The following is a 25533-nucleotide window of genomic DNA, read 5'->3' on the forward strand; positions in this document are numbered from 1 at the left end:
AGAATCCTTCCTGAACCATCCAATCTAAAATAGAGCCCTCCTCCTCCCCCACAGCCCCAGGCACTCTTCAGCACATCAGCCTAACTATTTCCCTCACATCATTTATCACAGCCTATTCTTGTTTATTGATTTGTTCACTTGATTATTGTTTCTCTTCCTAACCTCTTCCCCTCAGCAGGTACTCCCGTGCCTGGAACATTGTTAAAGCTTAATTAATATTTGTTGAATGAAATTGTGCTTCCACTATTATGATGGTGATGATGATGATGACAAGGATGATGGCTGATGATGCTGATGTTAATAATGCCGTCCCACAGTGAGATGTTGATTTGAGTTTGTGGATCCATGGATTGACTGGAGTGTGTTCTTGACCTTCTAGTTAGAAACAGGATTCATTGTTAAAAGCTTGGTGTAGGCTTTGAAGGGGTGTGTGTATGTGTAAGTATGTGTTTACTCCAAACCTAGAAGACCTCACAGTCATCATTAGGAACAAGTCACCACCTGTCTCCATGGATACCCACTCAGTAAAGGCCAAACAAAGATGTGTCAGTTTTCCTCTATCACTTTGCATGATGGGCTGGATTTATTGCATTTTGTAGACAATAAATATGAGACAGGAAGACAGTCTCTTGGCCCCTTTAAATGTTCTTTCCAGCTCCTGCATTTACTCTTCTGGGAATGGTCTTGAGGACAGGCTAGAAAAAAGAGAAAATGCAATTAACCAGACAGTGCTGGGAGGAAGAACTGGCGCTAAGAGTGAACGGGTGGCAGCAGAAAAAAGATGGGCCAGAAACTGAAGCAGCATGACCTATCAGTTTCAATCACACTGGTGAAAACTTAAGGAAAAACATGGTTGAACCCATCTGACATTGGTCCTGAAAAAGGGACAGATGCTAATGAACCTCAACAAGTAGAGATGAAAGAAAACTCAATCATCTCAGTTTGTGGTGGCTCATGCCTGTAATCCTAGCACTCTGGGAGGCCGAGGCGGGAGGATCGCTCGAGGTCAGGAGTTTGAGACCAGCCTGAGCAAGAGCGAGGCCCCGTCTCTACTAAAAATAGAAAGAAATGATCTGAACAGCTAAAAATATACAGAAAAAAATTAGCCGGCATGGTGGCACATGCCTGTAGTCCCAGCTGCTCGGGAGGCTGAGGCAAAAGGATAGCTTGAGCCCAGGAGTTTGAGGTTGCTGTGAGCTAGGCTGATGCCACAGCATTCACTCTAGCCCGGGCAACAAAGCGAGACTCTGTCTCAAAAAAAAAAAAAAAAAAAATCATCTCATTTTGCAGATGGATAATTTGAACCCCAAAGAGGAGAAGGGACTTTCCTAGGGTCACACAGCAATTCCCATGGCTGACCTAAGTCTAGAATTACCATTATTCAAAGTTCAGTGTTTTTCTGGCACATAACACAGACCAAAGGGTAGTCTCATATTTGAGCAAACAGCCAATAGATCATTAACTTCAGTAATATCACAGCTGTAATACCTAACTTTTAAGCTAAGTCATCCACATGTACACTCATTTCTGTGGCTACAGAAACTAGCAAGACCCTGTGTCCAAAACTTACCTAAATTCCCATGGCTTCTCATTTCTAGCTCTCCTTCCTCTCAGACCATGACCAGCCTATCACAACGTACATGTCTCACTTTGCCTTTGACTCCCAAGCTGATACTATCAAAGAGGCTGGAAACAACCAAAGATACATGTTAGTAGAGAACTAGGTGTGCCCACAAGACTTACAGAACCAGCAAGTGAATCATATTAGATAGTGAATACTCTTTGAAGCTATGTCAGATCAGAGATCATGACTCTTACCCAATAAAATGGTGGGAAACAGGACCATTCTAGAATATCTAGGGTTCTGTGTGGGATGGAATAACAAGAGGAAATAAAAGAGGAGGAAAAGGTTAACTCTACTACTGAGGGTTTTGAGTTGCCAGGTCCCATACCTAGAAGCTCAGAAGGCTGGACAAACCATCTAGATACTTAACCTTTCTTCCTTGCACGTACAGTAACAATCAAAATATTAATAATAAACATAGTCATCACTTACTGATCACTACCTACAAACAGTATGTTAAGCCCTTTTTGTTACTTATAACAGAATACCTGAAACTGGGTAGTTTATAAAGAAAAGAAATTCATGTGTTACAGTTATGGAGGCTGAGAAGTCCAAGGTTGAGAGGCCACATTTGGTGAGGGCCTTCTTGCTGGTGGGGACTCTGCAGTCCTGAGGCGGCACAGGATATCAGATGGCATCACATGGCAACGGAGCTGAGTGTGCCAGCTCAGGTCTCTCTTCCTCTTCTTATAAAGCCACTAGTCCCAATCTACTGATAACCCATTAATCCACTAACACCTAATCAATTAATCCATTAATTGTGAATGGATTAGTCCATTCATGAGTACAGAGCCCTCAGGACACAATCACCTCTTAAAGGCTCCACCTCTCACATTGGAGATTAAATTTCAACATGAATTTCAGAGGAAACAAACAAACCATAGCAGCACACTATTTACATTTTTCATTTAATCCCCACCTCAATCCCATGAAATGTAGGCATCATTATTCCCCATGAAAATCAGAGTGATGAAGTAATTTGCCCATGTTTGCTACCAAGCTGGAGGACCAAGACTTGAATTCAAGTTTGAGTTCTTTTTTTAAATTTTATTTTATTTATTTGTTTAGAGACAGGTTTCACTATATTGCCCAGGCTAGCGTGCAGTGGCTATTCACAGACGTCATCACTGCTGCACTACAGCGTCTAACTCCTCGGCTAAAGGGATACTCCTGCCTCAGCCTCCAGAGTAGGTGGGACCACTACTCGCCACTGTGCTGGTTTAAAGTTGAGTTCTTAATCACTATATTTCAAAGGGTGGTTGGGAGGATTAAATTTAAATTAAAAATTTTATAGTAAAGCACCATGCAAAGCATCAGCTCTTAGTCCGTGCGCCTTAAATGATAGTTTGTGTCCCTTCCCGACCTTCTTCACATCCCTTGGTTTATCATCTACTAGGAAAGGATAGTAAGGCTCTTTGGTAAAAAGGGTTTCTTTGCCTGGAATGCTCAATCCTCCGTTGCCAACTCTCAATCCATCTCTTGTCAAAGTCACTGAATTACTAGCCATCTAACTGGGGGACCAAAGTGGAGGGGAGGCCAAGGGAACATCCTCAAAGCCATCTTTTCCCGTTCCAACTGGAGGCCTTGGGCTCTTCCAGCCGTAGGCGAAGGGCTGTCTTGGGTTTGCTGTGAGAACTGGAGCATCTCATTTTCTTGTCTGGAAGTCAGTTTCCCCTTGGGATCGAGAGAGCCGGGCTGGAGGTCCCGAGGGGAACATGGGTCAGGGGCAAAAACAATGTGATCGGCAAGTGATTTAACTTGATATTCCTGCCACACCTTCAAAACGAAAGATAATAAAACGAATAACTACGTGGTTCACAAGGCTGCTGAACTAAAAATAATTCACAAAAAGTGCTTAGCAGAGTGCCTTGGCTACGGGAAGCATTCAATGGATGTTCCCTTTCTTACTGCCTTAAGGAATCCTTTGCGAATGACTTTAATTCACAGATGTGCTCGATGGCCTACCTAAAGAGCGGCTCTAAGGTCCTGAATTTAGCGCTTTCCATGGCATGAACAGCCTCTGCCTCAAGTGGAGGGCTGCAACTGGCACAACAGCCATGACAGTGGCCGCCAAACTTTCACTTCCCTTTCTTATCTTTCCGCCGCCCCGCCAGGCGAGAGCCCCCGACTTCCCCAGCCCGCCCGCCTCGGCCACCATTGGCCGTCTCCTCGCTGGCGTGACTTAGGCCCCGCCCTCCTCTCCCTGGGACCACTCTGCGGCGATCTCGGGCGGCGGAGGGGCCGCGATGCATCCTGGGCTTTGTAGTCCCTCCGCACAGCTGCTGCCGGAGAGCGGAGCCTCAGGGCCCGAAGAACTACAATCCCCAGCAGCCTTGCGGAGACCGGAGTGAGGGGGGGCTGGCGTCACGTGGGCGTTCGGCCTGGGCGGGCTATTTCTCAGTGCGGCGGCGGTGGCTCGGGAGACCGGGGCCTTTTGTTTGGCGCGGCTGCGGGGGGCCCCGGAGCGGCGAGGCCCGCGGCCTTCCCCAGCTCGCTAGGTCCCGGCCGCCCCTCGCAGGGGTGAGGGGCCACCCCCTGGGCCGGGCGTTGCCCCGGGCGCCGCCGCCCCGCCCTCGGCCCGCCCCGCCCGGCCTGAGGGGGAGGAACCGGCCGGGCCTCACCGCGCGGCCCCAACCCCTCCGGAGTCGCCGCCACTGCTCTCCGTGCTCCGGACTCGAGGCTGCCTCTCGCCCCTCAGCCGACGCCATGAAGATCAAGGATGCCAAAAAACCCTGTAAGATGGGGGCTCGGGCCGGCGGGGCTGGGAGGGCAGCCTTGGGCCGCGTCTGGCAGCCTCTTGGCGGAGCGGCTGGTTCCGAGTCCGTGGCTCCTCCCCGGCGCCTGGCCCGGGACGGGGGCGGAGGGACCATTTCCGCGCCTGATTCGAGGCGCCTGTCCTCCCCATCCCCCTGTACATGCTTGGTGAGCCTCGGCCGCCCCCTGGTCCTTTCCTCCCACTTCCTCCTCGAGGTGTGGGAGGTGCAAGAGGAAATTTTTGATTCGGATTTTGCCAAACAAGACTAGAGCTGCCAGCCCCCTCTCCCAGCTTCCTTTGAAGTCAGGTTGAAAAGAGGTGGTCCTGGCTGTCAGACTGCGCGGGGGGTAGTTATCACTCGTTTTTGCTGATTTCCGGGCTTCCTGCCTATGTCCTTGAAATCCCAGTGGGTTCCTGGGGGTTGTCAATGTTGTTACAATTGGAGCTTTTAAACGCACGTGCATGTAACCTGTGCATAGATAATTGCCTTGGTTTGTTTTTGTTTAGAATATGAATTCGTGTTTGTTTTAGAAAATATAAACAAAAAGAAGATAAAATCATCTGTATTCCCAGCACCAGAGCCAACCACTATTAATATTATGGTGAATACCTGTAGAGATTTTTCTGTGACTGTATATGCATGTACTTTTTCTCAAAAAGGAATTCTTACCATGCTTTAAAATAGCAGGTCAACTTTCATTTGTTGCCTTTTTTTTTTTTTAGCGTTTTAAAAACCTTTTATTCCTGTCATTGGTTTAATCACTCAGCCATTGTGATTGTCATCCATTAAATATAATCTCTCAGAACAACTAGAAATGTGGAGATTCATGCTCATGTCCTAGAGTTGTGTTGATATTTTGCAGGTTTTGTAGTGTTTCATGTTGTAAGAAATCTTCAGCTATGAAACAGAGCACTGACTGCCAGCCCATCAGATTTCTTGAAAACCTCACCAGAAAGGCAGCAAGCCAAAGTACTCTGAAAGCTGCTAATTGTTAGTTAAATGTGAGGCAACATGGTCTTAATTTTACAGATAAGGAAATTGAACTTACCGAGGCCCAGAATAACTTTTCCAAGGCTACACCAAACCAGCTGTGTTAATGAGGTTCAGAGCCCCAGGTGGGCTGACTTAGTCCAGTGTTCCTTCTCCTGTGTTCAGAGAGCATAGTCTAAATATGTAGAGAAACCTTTTTTTATCTGGTAGTTTTATCGGCTGGTTAAAAAAATTTGTTCATGGTGATTTCTTGTGGTAAATGAAGTGTTCTTGTGACGGTTGTTAAAGGACTCTATAAAACCGTGATGCAAAGGCTTAAATGACAAAGTAATGTAAAAATATTTCTAGCTTACTTTACCTTTGCTGAATTAAACTAGTGCATCTTGAACAGGTTTAGTAACGTAGAACACCTGACATCTTCCCTCAATGCATACATTTGCTGTCTTAGAATTTCCATTTGAGCCGGGTGCGGTGGCTCAGGCCTGTAATCCTAGCACTCTGAGAGGCCGAGGCGGGTGGATCGGGCTCGAGGTCAGGAGTTCAAGACCAGCCTGAGCAAGAGCGAGACCCCGTCTCTACTAAAAATGGAAAGAAATTATATGGACAACTAAAATATATATATAGGAAAAATTAGCTGGGCATGGTGGCACATGCCTGTAGTCCCAGCTACTCGGGAGGCTGAGGCAGTAGGATCGCTTAAGCCCAGGAGTTTGAGGTTGCTGTGAGCTAGGCTGATGCCATGGCACTCACTCTAGCCTGGGCAACACAGCCAGACTCTGTCTCAAAAAAAATAAAAGAATTTCCATGTGGTGGAGAGTTTATGACAAACTCATTCTGACTCTTAATAATGGTGTTTATTTTCTTTTTGTTATAGTGACTTGATTATGTAGATTTGAGCAAACTATTATCCTAATCAGGTATGAATACCACCTGCATTTTCTTTTTTTTTGAGACAAGAGTCTTGTTCTGTTGCCTGAGCTAGAGTGCTGTGGCATCAGCCTGGCTCACAGCAACCTCAAACTCCTGGGCTCAAGCGATCTTCCTGCTTCAGCCTCCCAAGTAGCTGGGACTACAGGCACACACCACCACACCTGGTTGAATTTTTCTACTTTTAGTAGAGATGGGTCTCCCTCTTGCTCAGGCGGGTCTTGAACTCTTGAGTTGAACTCTTGAGCTCAAGGGATTCTCCCACCTTGCCTTGGGCCTCCCAGAGTGCTTGAAGCTAGGATTATAGGCGTGAGCCACCTCACCCAGCCCCACCTTTTTTTTTTTTAAGTAAGTTGATTATTACTACATTGTGGTACTTTGTGAGACTGTTAATCTTAAAATAGCCATGCCAAAAAACCAGTTAATATGACTTGGAAGCCTAAAATAACATTTCCAGTTTCTTGTATGTAAAAGATGACTTTACTGCCTACTTATATTCATTATAGTAAAACAATAAAGAGCATCTCGTTTTGTGTGTGTGTGGTAAAAGAAGGTATTTCAACCATGAACTGCCCTGGAAATATTTGTAACTGGAAAGTGGTATTCTAATTTTTTTGTTTTGTTTTTCATGGGCACTTCTAATACCATAATTATTCAATTTTTAAACAATTCAGTTTAATGAAAGATGTTTTCTCTTATAAGATTTTTTTGGAATAATTATAATATTTATTGACCTCTTAGTATATGTAAGGCACTGTCTTTTCTGTGCATTGCATCATTTAACTCTTACAGCAGTACTAGAAGCAGCTACATACCATACTGATGAACAAGTAACCTTGGCTTCACACATTTTCTTACATTATTCGCCTAAGTATTAGAAAACATGGCTTTTAGATACATCACCAATATTACCAGGTTATAAACCAAATGCATATAACCAGAAGATTGTAAAAGGAATTGGTTTTATGCTCTAAACTATATTGCTAGAAGAATCACATTTGAAATTATGTGTTAATTCAACCCCAGGGGAAGGAGAAAATCAATCTTGTGTTCCTCCATACTTTAACTGACATGATTTCTTAAGGTATAGGTTTTTCAGCATGTGGTTGGCCTACCTGTTTGGCATGTAACTGGATTAACAAGTTGATAGTAAAAGATGACATACATATATATTTAAATGTGATGTGATATGGGTTTTGAGTCTGTGCTTTTCTAACTAAATAAGGTACTTGAAGTTTTTGTTAAGACTGGAGAAAATTGTTTACTATGTATGTGTAATTTGCATCGGTATAATTTGGCCTGCTTGTAAATTTAGTTTGCTACATAAGTATTATTAACAGTTCAGTAGATAATTAAGGTATATTTGGATGGAATAGCTCCCCTTAGACATAACTAATTTATTAAAGAGAAAAATATTTACCCAGCAGTCTCCTAAGGAATCATAATGCTGTCTATTTCAGAATACCACCATGTTTGTTTGTAATGATTATCGAAAAGAGTAAAACGTCTTACCCAAGAACTTGACACTTATCTGAAATTTACCAGCGTATGTGCCCATTTTAGAATTTTTTTCCTAAAAATAACATATAATGTTTTGAATATTTTCAGCATTTTGCTTAAAGAACAATTAAATCTTCATATGGCATAGGATCCCTTTGGGCTGAAATCTGTGTGGAACCAATAGCAATGAAATAGCTCTTTAGTACTTCACCACCACTTCCTTACGAACACTTAGTATTAATAAAATACCGTGCTTAACACACCTTGTTAGAAATTAACATTCTGTTCTTACGGCTAGATATCTTCTGCTGTTTGATCATTTGAAAAGGTGACTGGACATGCAGATTTCTCCTTTTGCATACATAATCTGTCTGGTAAGGAAGATAATTTTTTTTTTCTTTGAGAGTCTCACTCTGTTGACTGGGCTAGAGTGTCATGGTGTCAGCCTAGCTCACAACAACCTCAAACTCATGGGCTGAAGTGATCCTCCTGCCTCAGCCTCCCGCCTTGGGTACCTTGCCACCATACCTGGCTAATCTTTTTTTGTTTCTAATTTTGGTTGCTTGGCTAATTTTTTCTATTTTTAGTGGTGGGGGCGGGTGTCTTACTCTTGCTCAGGCTGGTCTTGAACTCTTGACCTCAAGCAATCCTCTGGCCACAGCCTCCCCAGAGTGCTAAGATTATAGGCGTGAGCCACCTGGCCTGGCCAAGGAAGATAATTCTTGATAGCACTCTATCCTTGTGGTAGTTTGGGATAATTTTACTACATGTGGGGAACTAATGTCAACTCTCATAACACCACTTGAGCCAGGGAATAAGCTATTAATTTTTTGAAGGCTGAATGAACAGATTATGAGAGATTGTAGGAATTCTCACAGTCTGGTACTGTATATTTGCCATCATCAAAGTGCTTATTTATATTTATGGAATGTGTTTCTCTTTTTAAATGTATATTTTGGTTTTTTTCCTTTTCACCTTGGCAGTGAGTGTTCTCAAAAAAAAGTAATAAGAAATGTGTAGGTTGTGTGCAGTAAGTAGGTTGGTAATGCACTGGTGACCTACTTTTTAATTATCACTTGCCAGAAACAACAAAGCTGTAGGTATAGATACTTGCTTGATTTCTTAGGAAACTGTGGTATTTTTCCCACCTCATGGAACTGTTAGGTGGGCCTGTGGTTGTCCTTAAATTTTTATTTTATTTATTATTTTTTAAGAGACGAAGTCTCACCATGTTGCCCAGGCTGGCTTGGAACTCCTGAGCTCAAGCAACCCCACCTTAGTCTCCGGAGTAACTGGGACTATAGGTGCTCAGCATTTGATATAATTTAAAAAACATAAATGAATGAGATTTAATATGCTCTGATAATGTATAGTTTTGTTTAGGATTTTATTTAACTGTTTGATGGTTTCATGCAAGTAGCATGCCTTAAAAGCCTGTTAAAGAAGCTATGGAAGGTTTTTGTTTTTCTTCATCATTTTAGTGACAATTATACCTTATACCTAAACAGTGATTTTCTTTCTGTTTGAGTCAGTAAACATTAACACTTTCATGTACTTCAGACTTTAAAAACAGGATTTCTGGCAGTGGAGGATGGACTACTACATATAAATGAGCCTTTCTACTGCTGGCTCCAGAATGTGTGTATGTAAATACAGGTTGAGTATCCCTTATCTGAAATGCTTGGGACCCGAGGTGTTTCAGATATTTTTGGAATATTTGCATTATACTTAACTGTTGAGCATCCCAATCTGAAATTCATAATGCTCCAATGAGCATTTCCTTTGAGCCTCATGTCAACTCTAAAATAGTTTCAGATTTTAGAGCATCTGGTTTTGGGATTCTGGATTTTTGGATTATGGACATTCAGCCTATATATTTTTTTTTTATCACCTTTTCTACTTGTCTCTTTAACACTTCACTACATGCGTTACAGAGTGGCCAGAGTATGTATTTTGGAATTGGCTGTTGGTATACCTTTGGAGTCAGAAACCTTGGTACTCCTTCATAGCTTTAGAAAAGTAAATGATTTCTTATTCCCCAATATTTTATCTATAAACTTGAAATGTTTTTCTAGCCAGTAAAGTTCCTCTGAAACTTAATTCATGGTTTTGTGTAAAGTATTAAACATTCCATGTGAGTCAAAGAATGGCTGTATTCAGATATTTAGAAGCCTTGGGAGGAGTTGCTTCTGGCTGAAATAAAAATAGCATGAACTTTGAACCTGGTAATGCTTTAGCTTTGTAGTTTGCTCCCCGAATAACATTTTTATATTTACATGTATATTTTGACACCTATGTTTGTTTGACACTAGGCACTGAAAGAAAATTTGCAGGTTATGTTTTTTCCTAATGTATTTTCAATTTTGAAAGATAAAGGTTTTTAGTTTAATAAATCTCACCTCGTACAAATTTTCCTGTCCCAGAATGTACTTAATGTGGCAATAGCGATTTCCACCCTTCCCCAGGAAATGTACAATTAAGCGTAGGAGAATTTATATAACTTTGGTTATATAATATCAGAAGGATTCCTTTGTTTTATCTCATGTCCACTGAAAAGTGTCCTAATTACATGTCTTTTCAGCAGATTGACACATTTTTGAAGACATCGCTTTAGTTATGGGATCAGTAAATCTGTTCCTGTTTTCTTTGTGTTTGTGCAAGCAAGCACTTGGTGTAAATTTCCTGTGTAACTGTTAGTAGTATTGCTGCTTGCTTCTATGAAGGGGATTTGGGGGAAGGGGGTGGCGCAGGCAAGGAGGCGATCTATAACTTTCTGCATGAATTTCTTAAAGTGAAAATTCTAGATTCATGAATAAATGGAAAGCAAAACTTACTGATACCACAATCTTTTTACATAGGGGTATATTATTGTATGGTTTCTGTAGGTGGCCTACCATTCATTTGAAGAGTATATGCTTATTTAAGATGGTCTCCGTTGCAAACCACCCAAGAAAATTGAGAAAATTTAGTCAATTTCTTCTGCTTCTGTTGCTTCTTGGTTATTTATACCAGCCTAAAGGTGATGTAAACCCATAGTGCTTGTTTGGGGTCTTGTTGGCCTTAGTTTCCTAAATTATGGTCCAAAGTCACTTTACTTTTTAAAAAACTGTTTTCTTTTTTTAAGAATGGCAATTTGGGTTTCAAATATAAAAATAAATGAACTATTTCTCCAAAAGAAGATAATGAGAATTATTCCTTCCTCATATTTAAAATCATGTAATTTTAGTAAATGTATAAATTCTAAAATGAAGAAATGTCTATCTAGAATCCTTTGTCATTGAATACTATGTCCCTGGTTTTCTGATGGTACACACGAATCAAGTAAAATATGAATACTTACAAAATAAAGTAGGATTTTAGAGAGAATTTTCCTTAAATTTTACATAAAAACTGTCATATATGTTTTGTTGCCAGGCAGTTTATAATCCATGTATCTTCAGTATTATCTATCATAATGGTTAAGATCCCAGAGAATAGAAATAGACTTTCTAGAATGGAATCTTGTCACTGACTAACATTTTGACCTTAGACAAATTTCTAATCTCTCTGCCTCATTTACTCATTGTGAAGTGGTACACACAAAAGAAAAACCCCTACTATAGGAGTATTAAGGATAAAATGAGCCAATACATGATTACCGTATTTCTGGCACATATGATTAATACATTTCTGGCAGATAGTGAGCCCTCAGTAAATGTTAGCTGTAGTTCTATGGAAACTGAATTAGTTGGACTTGAATTTAAAAAATTAGAATTTTGTAATTTATATTGTTACCATACTGATTTTTTTTTTCCCCCAGCCTTGGAAACAATGGTAAAACACTATCTTGTAACTATGTAAAGATTATGGCCAATGAGTGTAAGGAAATCACATTGTATTATAGAATTGAGTGTCATAACACAAAGGAATCAAGTGAACAAAGCCAGTGATTTCTCAAATTCCATTTAGATCTGGCTATAGTAGAATCTTCTGGATCTATGCAGTATATAATTTTTTAATAGAGTCCCAGATCATACTCTTAAAGATTATTGTCCACTATCTCTGAGATGAGGTACTGGACAATATAGGAATTTTGTATATTTAAAAAATACAGAAATCTGTGTTTTTAAAAATGATACTTAGGTGATTTTGATCTTCTACTAGATTTAGGGTACCTTAGCCTTACTTTACAGAAATATCTTAAGCAGCTCTTGTGCATTCTGCTGACTGCCACTAAGCTTTCTAATTTGCAGTAGACTGTGCCACTCTTCTGCTGAGAATATCAGTAGTGCCCCATTGCCTAACCACTTCGGGCCTAATCTTTTTTTTTTTTTGAGACAGTGTCTCACTTTGTTGCCCGGACTAGAGTGAGTGCCATGGCGTCAAGCCTAGCTCACAGCAACCTCAAACTCCTGGGCTTAAGCGATCCTGCTGCCTCAGCCTCCCGAGTAGCTGGGACTACAGGCATGCACCACCATGCCCAGCTAATTTTTTCTATATATATTTTTAGTTGTCCAGATAATTTTTTTTTATTTCTATTTTTAGTAGAGACGGGGTCTCGCTCAGGCTGGTCTCGAACTCCTGACCTCGAGTGATCCACCCGCCTTGGCCTCCCAGAGGGCTAGGATTACAGGCGTGAGCCACCGTGCCCGGCCTAGGCCTAATCTTTTATCCTAGTGTGCAAGGCCCTCAATTTCCTCAGCCTTACTCTTTTTCTTAGTTCCCAACTATATTGACTTATGCCTTTGGGTAGGCTATTTTTGTTTTTAGTATTCCCTATGGTCAAATACCGGCATAGGATTTTAGCATTCTCTCTGTTAATCTATACTTTGTATATAATTTTATTTTGCTTATCTCATTCTTATGTATTTAAATTTCTCTACCAGATTGAGCTCCTTCAGGGCAATAATTTTATCATCTTCACCCACATTCCTATTCCCTGGTGTAGAGAAGGTACTCAGTAAGTATTTATTGAAGGGAATTGGGGAAACTAAGATCCAGAGAAGTTAATGGCTTTTCCAAAGTCATATAGCCCAGTTTAGTGAGAGAGTGCCAATTTCCAAACCCAAAAGACACTGCCTGCTAGAATGTGCTTGTCCCTGAGTAGACTTACCTTCAACATTATTAACAGCTGATTTTATTAGCCAGATATACCAAAGAAAGTTTAATATACTTAATAAGCAAAGAAAAAGATTTCTTTTTAAGGAGGAACTTTTCCCTTAGGTTACTTGAAGTGATTATGGGCCAATTTTATTATATTAAAGTCTTTATAGAAACAAAAGATTTTTCAAGGCGCTGGGCGTGGTGGCTCGCGCCTATAATCCTAGCACTCTGGGAGGCCGGAGGCGGGAGGATCGCTTGAGGTCAGGAGTTTGAGACCAGCCTGAGCAAGAGTGAGACCCTGTCTCTACTAAAAATAGAAAGAAATTATATGGACAACTAAAAATATATATAGAAAAAATTAGCCAGGCATGGTGGCACATGCCTGTAATCCCAGCTACTCGGGAGGCTGGGGCAGAAGGACTGCCTGAGCCCCGGAGCTTGAGGTTGCTGTGAGCTAGGCTGATGCCACAGCACTCTAGCCTGGGCAACAGGGTGAGACTCTGTCTCAAAAAAAAATAATAATAATAATAATTAAAAAAAGATTTTCAAGCCCTAGGTGATGACCTATTTATTGAAGCAAAGTTGGTCCAAATGTTTCCCATTCCTTGGGGCACATGATAAGTATTTAATAAATGAAAAGGAGTGCCTATCAGACTAGGAATTAAAAGGGCCTGGCCATCTCTAAGCATCCTATCTTACACATTTTTAGAAAATATACAAATAAAACTTTGAAGGGGAAAAGGTGAGTTGCACATAGATGTGTCTTGTCCAATAAGTATTATTGACTGAATGCATTGTTTAGGTAAATGAAATTTATGGCTAATTAGTTCCTAATTTGCATTTCTAAAATCAATAAATGTTTTTAATTCACAGCTTTCCCGTGGTTTGGCATGGACATTGGGGGAACTCTAGTAAAGCTCTCGTATTTTGAGCCTATTGATATCACAGCAGAGGAAGAACAAGAAGAAGTTGAGAGCTTAAAAAGTATTCGGAAATATTTGACTTCTAATGTAGCATATGGATCCACTGGCATTCGGGATGTACACCTTGAACTTAAGGATCTAACACTTTTTGGCCGAAGAGGGAACTTGCACTTTATCAGATTTCCAACCCAGGACCTACCTACTTTTATCCAAATGGCAAGAGATAAAAACTTCTCAACATTACAAACGGTGCTATGTGCTACAGGAGGTGGTGCTTACAAGTTTGAAAAAGATTTTCGTACAGTACGTATCTTGTTACTCAAAACCAAAAATTGACACCCATTCTGTTCAAGTTTTTAAATATGAGGATAGGTTTCCATCTAGCATGTTGTTAGGATGCCTCTGCAGATATTGCGGTATTTTAAACATCTTTATGGGATGACTAAAAATTGCCCAGATTTGGGCATGTTGCATATAATATTTGGTAAAACCTGCTAAGTTTAGGACTATGCTACAAAACTACAATAAAAGAGTTTTTTGTTTTGTTTTGTTTGAGACACAGTCTCGCTCTGTTGCCCAGGCTACAGTGCCGTGTTGTCAGCCTAGCTCACGGCGACCTCAAACTCCTGGGCTCAAGCGATCCTCCCACCTCAGCCTCCTGAGTAGCTGGGACTACAGGCATGCACCACCATGCCCGGCTAATTTCTTTCTATTTTTAGTAGAGATGGAGATCTCGCTCTGGCTCAGGCTGGTCCCCTGACTTAGGTGATCTTCCCGCCTGGGCCTCCCAGAGTGCTAGGATTACACGCATGAGCCACCATGTGTGGCCTAAAAGGGGGATTTCAGTGAAGTTAGCAGTGTATAAAGCCATGTGTGAATTGATTTTGAATTATTTTCCCTAGTATTGTCCTATGTTTGTATCATTTTACTTATTTATCCATCTATTAATTAATTAGATAGAAAGGGAAGGGGAGAGATAGATGAGGTCTCACTATGCTGCCCAGGCTGTATTCAAACTCTTTGATAGTGATCCTCCCACCTCAGCCTCCCAAGTAGCTGGGACAACAGGCATGTGTCACCAGGCCCAGTTGAATATTATTTATATGGTCATTTTTTCCAGGGCTATCTCCTTCCCAAACTCCAAATTTGGAAGCCAGTGTCTTTTGGTTACTAGCTACCTGAGTGAAAATCCCTGTTATCCCTTTTTTTTTTTTCTGGTTTTAAACCATCAACCATACCATGTTCCTGTCTGAAAAGGGGTGATTTGAATATGGAAAGAGGACTGTGAGTATTGGTTTCAGTTATGTGCTGTTAGGGGTTTGCCAAGCTTCTGATCTTTTCCATTAGAGTAAAGATTCAAAGTTGGTATTTGAGGCTACTAAAATTTGTTTTCCTTGAAAATATATATATTTAAATTCTGAAAGTCATTTAAGAGAATTCTGTTCATAGAATATAAGTAATCACTTACATCGTTCACATAAGTGAGCCCTTTATAATTTGGGGTAGTTTAAAGATACACTTTTTATTTGAATGTTATTGGTTTTGATGGATACTGCTGCTTTGTATTTAATTTGAGTAATTTGAACATAAATTTCATGAATTTGAGACCAGTTTGGACATGTGACTTTCAGTTTTCTTGCCTGAAAGCCAGCTTTCACCTGACCATTGAAGATACTGGTATCCAGATATGCTTCTAATTTTTTAAAATATGTAACAATATAGTCTAATGATGAAGTTCTATAAATTCTTTTTGTTGGTAGTCATTTATTAGGCAAATATTTGAGCATCTAGCACATGTCAGGTATTGTGCTAAACACTGGAAGAACACAGCTGGGATTAAGACACAGATTTAGCTCTCAAAGAGTATGATATTCTAGATCACACAGATAAGTGAATTATAAGTACCGTGCATTATAATGAATACTATTCCAATGAAAAAAAGGTGTCATAGAACACAGAGTGGTACCTGATAACTCATAGAGAATTGAAGAGCTTCCTAGAGGAAGTAATATCTAAACTGAGATCTTTATAAGAAATATTTTGTAATACACCCTTTACTGACCTGAAAAGAATTTAATAATTTCAAACAAGCAAAGTATAATATAAAGGCAGGATATTAAGGTGTTTACATACCAGTAGCTTGATTTACTGGTATGCTCATACTCAGAGGATATAATGAAATAGTTAGATATTTGCACCTATACATAGATTCATGAATACCAAAGCTACAAATGCCAGATTGATGTATATTTTATTGGAAAATCAGATACCTCTAGTGGCATTGCTGGTCGTGCCACACAACATTTGGTAAAATTCTAAATGGAAAGCACAGTATTCCCCTGGGTTGTATGGTGGTTGAATTCCCAGCAAATTTACTATATATTAAAACCAGGTGAAGAGTACTTTGTGTTTATACACAGAGGTAGATAAGACACTTTGTTCTTAGATAGGCTTAGATAATTATAAACGAATTTTCCCATTGCCACTACAAAAATGTCTGGCAGAACACTCAAAGATAATACAGAAATGGGAAAATTGTTTTGCAGAACTCTCACCCATTACAGATGTCTGGCATCTCAAATCCCTGCCCACTAAATATCATTTTGATCCTTCCCTCTTCCTTGTTTGAAAGCCAAAATGTCCCTAGAGGTGATAGCACCCTCACTGAGAAGCAGTGAACTAAATGAAATCCCTAAGAGATTTTGGTATGAAACAAAACAAGTAAAAATGTGGGGATTATAGATGATTTTTAAATTTTGTAACTTACATGAAAATTATATAGTACAGTTGAGTCAAGTATTTTGAATGCTTTCCTTTTTCTTAAATGTTTTTTAACAGATTGGAAACCTCCACCTGCACAAACTGGATGAACTTGACTGCCTTGTAAAGGGCTTGCTGTATATAGATTCTGTCAGTTTCAATGGACAAGCAGAGTGCTATTATTTTGCTAATGCCTCAGAACCTGAGCGATGCCAAAAGATGCCTTTTAACCTAGACGATCCCTATCCACTGCTGGTAGTGAATATTGGCTCGGGAGTCAGTATTTTAGCAGTCCATTCCAAAGACAACTATAAACGAGTGACTGGGACAAGGTAGTAACCTTTGGCCTTATCGCAGCATTCACATTGTTTTATACACAGAAGTTATTAATATATTAAGGTTAATTTCCAAGGAAAACACGTATTTGTGCAGTAGCAAAAAATGTAGATATGTGTTAAAATGTCATAGATAATATCATTTTATAAGATGTGTATGTAAAGACTCAAACTAAACTTTTAAATGTTTATTATTGGTCAGCATGAGTTCGCATCAAAATTTCCCCAATTATAAGAGTGAGTCTTTTTATCTAGAAAGATTCCAACAACAGTTTTTCCAGAATTTAATGGAAGAGCATTTATTTGGAAGCAACAGTGTTCTATTGCTTTCAAAACTATAGTATCTGTTTATAGTTTGTTTTTTAATTTTCCAAAGCATTTTTCTTCTTTCTCTATATTACACTTTTTGAGACAGAGTCTCACTCCGTAGCCCCGGGTAGAGTGCACAGTGGTGTCACATAGCTCACTGCAACAAACTCCTGGGTTCAAGCAATCCTCCTGCCTCAGCCTCCTAAGAGGCTGGGACTGCAGGCACCACCACACCTGGCTAATTTTTTCTATGTTTGGTAGAGAACGAGGTCTTTCACTTATTAATAGTTATATTTAAGCCTAAAGCTTGCCATGTGCTGAATAGATCTGCACTTAAACTGCAGTATTGGGTAATATTGTAATTCTTATGGGATGAATTTAATGTTAATGTTCCCAAATAGCACATAAAATTTTCTGTAGTAACTAAAATATGAATGTGAAAAGGTTTAAAACTTTTCCTTGTGAGTCTTCTATGTACTTTATAAACTTCTAAGGAGAAGTGGAGACTTCTGTTTAATTAATAAGGAAGAAAGATTTTGGGATACTTTAGACTGATTTATAAAATAAAATCATTTCAATTTTAAAGTAGCGCTTCTGTTTTTATGGTGGTTGAAAGTCCACCTCCATTGTAGCTCTATGCCAAAGAATTACACACAGGCTGGGCACGGTGGCTCACGCCTGTAATCCTAGCACTCTGGGAGGCCGAGGCGTGTGGATCGCTCAAGGTCAGGAATTCGAGACCAGCCTGAGCGAGCGTGAGACCCCCGTCTCTACTAAAAAAAAAAATAGAAAGAAATTATCTGGACAACTAAAAATATATATATTAAAAAAAAAATTAGCTGGGCATGGTGGTGCATGCCTGTAGTCCCAGCTACTTGGGGGGCTAAGGCAGAAGGATTGCTTGAGCCCAGGAGTTTGAGGTTGCTGTGAGCTAGGCTAACGCCACGGCACTCTAGCCCAGGCAACAGAGCAAGACTCTATCTCCAAAAAAAAAAAAAAAGAATTACAAGTATTACCTATTTCAGTTAACTCTAAGAGACAGGCTAGTCTGTTAACTGAATCCAGTAGTGATTCAGGGATAGAACCTGCTAGCAATTTAGGTGAGACAAGTGAGCAAATGTTTTGAGTTTAGGAATTAGAAAGACATAATTTCATTGTATGAACATATCTGAGTGAAGAATAGAACCAGGTAAATTTCTGTCATTAACAAGATGAACAACTGGATATAAATTTTCTTGTTGTATTTATGTCTAGGTCATGTTAAACATTAATGCATCGCATTGAATTTTTTTCAGCCATGTCAGGCCAAGTGACTAAGCCTTTCACAAAATCATTTCCTAGAAGCCATTTAAAATTACAGATTTTCTCATTTTAATTCATATGGTACTAATTTTTAACATTTATTCCTCTTAATGCACACACAAATACATTTTAGCAACTACAAAGTGTAAGGTATTGGGTGAAGGCTTTGGAAGGTATTTAAAAGGTCCCTCCTGTCCTCATATTTCCATCAAGTGATTTTTTTTTTTTCCCTTTTGGTATATTCTTTGATCTAACAAGTGTGATTTTACCAAGCAGTTTTTCTTTCTTTGTTCATTATGTGATTATTTTAGCACTTAGCATAAGTATTATGTTTTTTCTATGTGTTTATTGAATAAATGATCTACCCTTTTACTTTGGAGAAAATACAGTGTGTAAATGCAACTTAGCAAGTTTCTTTCTTTTCTTTAGCCTTGGAGGGGGTACCTTTCTGGGTTTATGCAGTTTATTGACTGGCTGTGAAAGTTTTGAAGAGGCTCTTGAAATGGCATCCAAAGGTGACAGCACCCAAGCTGACAAGCTGGTCCGTGATATTTATGGAGGAGATTATGAAAGATTTGGTCTGCCAGGTTGGGCCGTAGCATCTAGGTAAGTTTAACATTTGTGTTATTGAATTTGTGTAATTCAAATTGTTGAGTTTTTGGAGAACAATCCATCACAGAGTTGTAAGGGTGTTTTCTCTTGCCCATTTTAGGTTCCAAGTTTTGAACATTGATATATTTTAAAAATTAAATACACCTTAAGAAGTTTATCCTGAGTGTACCCTGTAAGAAACCACTTATAGTCATCCTTGAGTATCCTTCCAGTGTTTCTCTGCGAATACAAATATATGTATAGCCTTGTTATCCTCCCCTTTTCTTATACCAAAGGTAACATACCATTATGTAGCACACTATATATGCTCTAAAATAGCCATATATCCTAGAAATTTTTCCATATTGTTGTTATGTCCTTATTTTGTACATGTCTAGGCTTAACTATAAGATAAATTCTTGAAAGTATGATTGCTAATGCACGTTTGCAGTATTGTTAAGTATGCCTTCCAGAGGAAGTGGTTACTGTTTTTCACCCTTTCCAGCAATGGATGAAAATGCCTGTTTCCCTACAGTTTCACAAGTAGTATGCTGTCAGACTTTTGAATTTTTGCTAATCTGATGGAGAAGTGATATCTTAGTGTCCTTTTATTTGCATTTCTCTTACCAACAGTGGGGTTTAGAACTTTGCACATTTTCTTTTGTGAGTGATTATGTTCTACTTTCCTGTTGGATTTTATACAGTTGAATTTATCAGTCTTTTATGGCTTCTGGATATTGATTCATATTAATAGTAAGTCTTCTCCATTCCAAATATATAAAGGGAATAAACCCTTGTTTTATATTTTAATCTTTGATTTACTTATAATTTATCTTGGGGTTTTATTATGAGGTACAGATCCAGTTTTAGCTTTTCAGTTTTTTTCAGAAGGCCGTAATATCTAATAGTCTATCTTTATTCCACTGATTTGGGAAGACTTCTTTATCTACACTGGCTTCTTTTCATTATTCTGTTGATGCACCAGCACTACACTTGTAGATGTATAGAGGCATAAAAGTATATTTTAATATTTAGAAGGGTTAGTCTCTACCTTGCTTGTTTAATTTTGTATATGAACATTAAACAATTTCTCTAATAGAAAAAATTAAAAAAATACTTTGTTTTGGAATTTCTTTAAGCTTATATATTAATTTAGGGACAAAAGACGTCTTTTACGTTTTGCTGTCAAAGAACTTAGCTTGTCTTTTTGTTTAAGGCTACCTTTGTGCCTTTCAGATATTTTAAAAGGCTTCTTCATATGTCTGTACATTGCTTTTTTCTTTTTTTTGAGACAGTCTTACTCTGTTGCCCGGGCTAGAGTACTGTGACATCAGCCTTGCTCACAGCAACCTCAGACTCCTGGGCTTAAGCAATCCTCCTGCCTCGGCCTCCCAGAGTGCTAGGATTACAGGCGTGAGCCACTGCACCCGGCCTGTTGTGATTGAATGAAAAGGAATTTCAAGTTGAAGCTGAGATGTCTTTGGAAATATTTTGTGATTTTGACCTTTTTAGAGTAAACCAAAATGTATTTCTCTGTTTTTTTCTTGGCTTCCCTAAAAGAATAGCCTTTTAATTTGTTTTGGATCAGGCTTAAAAATGAAAATATTTTAGTAATCTTTGCTTTCTTTTAACAACTAATTGCTTTTTCTTTTTTTGAGACTAAATTTTAACCATAGTTCTTTAAAAGCTACTATTTTGTCCTTGTGTTGATTTTTGTTAGTTTTGATCTTGTCTCTGTGTTTTTACTCTTTTGATCCTAATTTTATTAAAAATATCCAGGTTATAGATAACATCTGGTAATACATAAAATGTTGCTTGTTATCAGTGTATTTGACTTTTGTTTGTTTCTCATTTCTCTGTAGTTTTGGGAATATGATTTATAAGGAGAAGCGAGAGTCTGTTAGTAAAGAAGATCTGGCAAGAGCTACTTTAGTTACTATCACCAATAACATTGGTTCTGTGGCACGAATGTGTGCTGTTAATGAGGTAAAAAAAAAAACTTTAATTATATGAAAATGTGAATTGGAGTTTTATGTACATCTAGCTGGACTTCTTCATTTTCCTTAAGGAGGCCTCTAGGATTGAGATCTATTCCAAAATTAGCAGATAATTCAAATTGGAGTAGGACAAATAGATATTTACAATTTAAATTTATACAGGAACTTTTTCAGAAATACATAACCTAAATTTCTTGAGGATGTAAAGAAAGTTCTCTCTAAGCATAAAACATTTTGAGGCAACTAATTAGTGAAAGCATTTTTTTTACTGCTAATACTACGTTTAATTAGTGAAATACTGGGGAATTTTCTTACTGCCCTCGGCTTCTTTACAGTGCTGCCTTGTTGCATATGGATCAAGCAGCATTGTACAGGGCTATGAAGGCATTGAGACTTGTTCTTCATGTGAAATTTGAGTGATGTGTACTGCCTGCTCTAAGAAAAGTACACAAAAGCGTATACTGCTGGATTGGCCACATAGTTGGGATATAATTTCACCTTCATGTACTAGAGATATTTGCCCATTTAATTTTTGTAAAAATCAAAGCCTTAAATGGATTGGGAAGTTTGCTTTTTGAAGGAATCCTTCATTTGTTTATTCATTCATTTATTCATTGAGCAAGTATTTATAGAGTACCATGTGCCAGGCATTGTTCTAGGCACTTGGGTTATATTAGTAAAGAAAACAAATATCCCTGACAAGTAAATTGTTTAGTACATATTAGGTGGTAGGTGCTGTGTTTTTTAAAAAAAGAAAATCAAACAGGATTAGGAAGATTCAGAATAGGACAGAGAGTGGCAGAGGACAACTTGCCAAGTATTTGGGTGGTTAAAAGAAGGGTTTATTGACAAATATGACCCTTGGGCAAAGATTTGAAGGAAGTGAAGTAACCATGTATGCAAATAACTTGGAGGAGAGAGGCCCCAGCAGAGAGAACCTCTATGCAAATCCTCTTAATTATTCTATGCATAAATCCAGAATTTTATCTCTTAACTTTTTAAATAATTTAACTTAAGCATAATAAATTGGTTGATGGAACCACTACAAAGTCGTTTAACCTAGATTTTGGAAATATTTCACTTTGGGGGCTACAGTAATCTGGGACCTTTGTTCTTAACCCTGTATGTCTAGATTTTCACTGCTCAATTGAATTAACAGTAATTAAGGCCATGGTTTACACTGTCCAAACTAAAGTGCACAAAGACATATACTCAAAAGTCAATATATTATTGTAAGAATAGAAGTGGATTTTCTGGAGATTCAAACATTAGTTCCCCCAAATAAAATTTCCTTTTCATAGAGGCACCTAAGAAACCAAATTAGTGCATGTGGAATCTTAGCAGAGAGAGAATGACTTGATGAATCAGTCTCGGGACAGCGATTGCTAGAATCCAAGGGGTTGAGTGTACATGCCAGTACCCCAGGCAGTGTTACTGTCCAAAAGAAATAAAGTCCACAGTTGCTTGTCATTGTTGAACATGCATTGCAGTGTACGAGTATGTTTACTGCTTATTTTACCCTAAAGACAATTTAAAATACTTTTCTTTGGTTTGATTCCTTTAATCTCATCAGTAATGTATCTCCAAATTACTTTGTTAGATGGATTATGCATTGGCTGTTTTCTAAAACAAGTCTGACCTATAATCATTTACGAGGGTCTTTGCAGAACCTTTATTTTTTTTAAATAGCCTTATTTTTTGGAGCAGTTTTGGGTTCACAGTAAAATTGAGTGGAAAGTACAGAGAGTTCCCCTGTTACACACAGACACACATACACAGTCCTCCCCTATGGAATGTCACAGAATGGTACATGCGTTACAGTCCATGAACCTACCTTGACACAACATTGTCACCCAGAGTTCATAGTGTACATTAGGGTTCACCCTTGGAGTTGTACATTCCATGGGTTTTGACAAACATATAATGATGTGTCCAGAACTAATTTTTAAATATTCAGGATAATGAACCTATGTGCCAGGAATGTAGTAGGCACTGATAAAAGGTAGTTGTTTACATTATAAAATAAAGATTTTGTAAACCTTTAGTATTGTAAAATCTGTTTAATAATTCTTTTTATAAGTTACTGTCTTCTTTTCTTTTAGAAAATAAACAGAGTTGTCTTTGTGGGAAACTTTTTACGTGTTAATACTCTCTCAATGAAACTTCTGGCATATGCACTGGATTATTGGTCAAAAGGGCAACTGAAAGCATTGTTTCTAGAACATGAGGTATGATAGAAAAATAATGTTTCGTTGATTTTAATAGCATGCTCTTATCTGCAAATTTTATATATTGCTTCTTTGTATTTATAATTATAAAACTACCAATTATTAAGTAGAATATTGATTTCTTCATTTCATTTCGGTTGAGGGGAAGAGAGTTGCTATAACCTGGTAGGCACCACATTAAGATTAGAATTTTACAGTTCTTCTGACCAACATACGAGATCTTGAGCTCCTCAGATACCTGGGGTGCTTGCACACTTAGAGGATATTTTGTTTTGTTTTGTTAAATTGTTTCTTTGGGTTTTCCCCCTGACATTGCAAACATTAAATGTGAACAATACAAAAATATATAATTTAGCAATGAAAATTCTCCTTAATACTACCACCACAGGCCCATTCCCACCTCCAAAAGTAGCCACTGTTAGCATTTGGAATTTATTCTTTAAGATTTTTTTCCTGTTAATTTACTACATCCAGTTAAATTTCTTGAGCAATTATTGGTCAACATAATGTTTTGGATTAAGCACATTTAACTTGAAGTTTGTTTATAATCAGAGTCAAATGGTTATATTATTACAAATTAATAACACAAAGTATTTGTTCTGCTCTTAAAAGCTTCCATGTCTCATTGTCACTGTACAGATCAGAATGGTGTGATCTTGTACAGCTCCACAAGGGCAGCACACAGAGTGTTAGGCAGAGCCATAAGAAGTTAGTTTATTGATTAAAGGCAAGAGGGTGTAGAATTGCTATTATAGTCCTAGTAGCTTTAGTGTCTAAAACTAACACTTTAAAAATACATATTTCAAATCTATGTCTATATATAAAGAGAATGAAATACAGTTTTAGAAAATTTTTTATAATATTGGTAGATTTCCAAATAAATGTTATTGAGCAAATAGATTATACATAAATGTGTTCTTAAGTGGTTAATATTGTATGCTAATTTAAAAGCTACACTACATTAACAGTTATTTTAAAATCACACAGGGATACTTTGGAGCTGTGGGTGCACTTCTTGGGCTGCCAAATTTCAGCTAAAGGATCAGGTCTCCCTCTGCTAATAAATGTCATGCAAAAAGAACTGAAACCAGAGGCATTATCCCTGCATTGTCTGTCACTGGGAACCAAAGGATAAAAGAGTACCATAAGCTGCTGAATGTTGCCATATTAAGAGAAAACTCAGTAATGTGAAGTATTTCTATTTGAAATGCTTTCCCTTTTGTATATAACCAGTGTTCAATTCTTAAATACAATACAGCCTCTGATTACTGAGCTTCCTCTCCAAAAGATTTTCTTTTTATTTTATGTAGCCATTGTAGTACTGTATGCTCAAACACAAATCGTCTCAGAAATGTTTAGCTTATGAAAATAATTGATTCTGAATATTTGTCACAAGTCTTTTTTATGTGTTTTGATTACTAATGAGCAGATAGTATCATACCCTGTATCAAAAATTACTGAAGTGGCAATCAAAGATGATTATTTTATGCAATTTTAGAAATGTTAAGGCAATTATTATTATTGTAGTTTTTTTAAACATGTCCCCCTGCCAAAAAGCATGTTTATATGATCTTTCCCCAGAAGTGTAACTTTTCTCAAATGCCATAATTTAATTGAAATACTATTATTCACTTTTAGCCTGAATTGTAAAATGAATCCTGGAAAATGCACATATTTGGTGAAATTGCACTTTCTGTGTTTTATGAGTTAATCAATACATGTTTAAAATGTTTAGTAGTATATAAAATTGGCAGTATAATTACTTATTCAGCAGGCCTGTTCTGATGGAATATGGTTTGAGTGCACTGATGAGTGTTCTGGGTTCTTTCTTTACCACATTTATCTCAGGCCCAAACATAGTCATTCGTTTCTTTTTATTAGCTCAGAACCACTAAAACTAAACATTTGATTATGAACAACAGCAACAAAGTCACATTTATTTTAAATCAATGTTATAGAAATCTAAAATATAAATTTGAAAACTTTGTGAGAGTCTGAGGCAATATTGTAGAATTATAAAAGGATCAGTGTTTCATACATTCTGGTAATAAAAGCATTATCATTCCAAAATTTGTAAATCTTCTTGCCTGGGAATTTACTCTCTATTTTGAATTCATTTTTTATAATGTTAAAAATTTTTTCAGGTTTTTATGTTGGCAGTAACACTGGAAGTCCAATAGTTCAGTGAAGTTGTTCAAGTCTATTGCTT

At 38.2% G+C, this 25533-nt stretch overlaps 1 protein-coding gene and 1 long non-coding RNA gene across 3 annotated transcripts; one reads left to right on the forward strand and one right to left on the reverse strand.

Annotated features, from left to right (window-relative positions):
- Positions 1 to 565: 565 nt before the first annotated feature.
- LOC123637984 lies at positions 566 to 4403 on the reverse strand. Its single transcript, XR_006735131.1, has 3 exons — positions 4246 to 4403; positions 1571 to 1686; positions 566 to 695 (listed from the first exon to the last, which is right to left on the reverse strand). It is a non-coding gene; the product is annotated as an uncharacterized LOC123637984 (long non-coding RNA).
- Positions 4033 to 25126, forward strand: PANK3 (pantothenate kinase 3). Of its 2 annotated transcripts, XM_045551211.1 has the most exons (7): positions 4033 to 4358; positions 13753 to 14105; positions 16641 to 16894; positions 18938 to 19114; positions 20962 to 21085; positions 23199 to 23324; positions 24312 to 25126. In XM_045551211.1, the coding sequence occupies exons 1-7, from the start codon at positions 4331 to 4333 to the stop codon at positions 24360 to 24362; spliced, it is 1113 nt and encodes a 370-aa protein (XP_045407167.1). In that variant the 5' UTR covers positions 4033 to 4330; the 3' UTR covers positions 24363 to 25126. The 2 variants fall into 2 exon arrangements, with proteins under 2 accessions (XP_045407167.1, XP_045407168.1); XM_045551212.1 differs by lacking the exons at positions 20962 to 21085; positions 23199 to 23324; positions 24312 to 25126 and adding an exon at positions 19221 to 19493 and having other exon boundaries at positions 4191 to 4358.
- The last annotated feature ends 407 nt before the right edge of the window (positions 25127 to 25533 follow it).

The sequence above is a fragment of the Lemur catta genome, chromosome 5 (assembly GCF_020740605.2).
Source record: "Lemur catta isolate mLemCat1 chromosome 5, mLemCat1.pri, whole genome shotgun sequence".
NCBI lineage: Eukaryota > Metazoa > Chordata > Mammalia > Primates > Lemuridae > Lemur > Lemur catta.

What these genes read in the sequence shown, in the direction of transcription:
- PANK3 (XM_045551211.1), top strand. Translation starts at nt 4,331, where the DNA reads ATGAAGATCAAGGATGCCAAAAAACCCT. An exon ending in AAACGAGTGACTGGGACAAG is followed by an intron (nt 16,895 to 18,937) that starts GTAGTAACCTTT and finishes TCTTTTCTTTAG; the next exon opens with CCTTGGAGGGGGTACCTTTC. An exon ending in GAATGTGTGCTGTTAATGAG is followed by an intron (nt 21,086 to 23,198) that starts GTAAAAAAAAAA and finishes CTTTTCTTTTAG; the next exon opens with AAAATAAACAGAGTTGTCTT.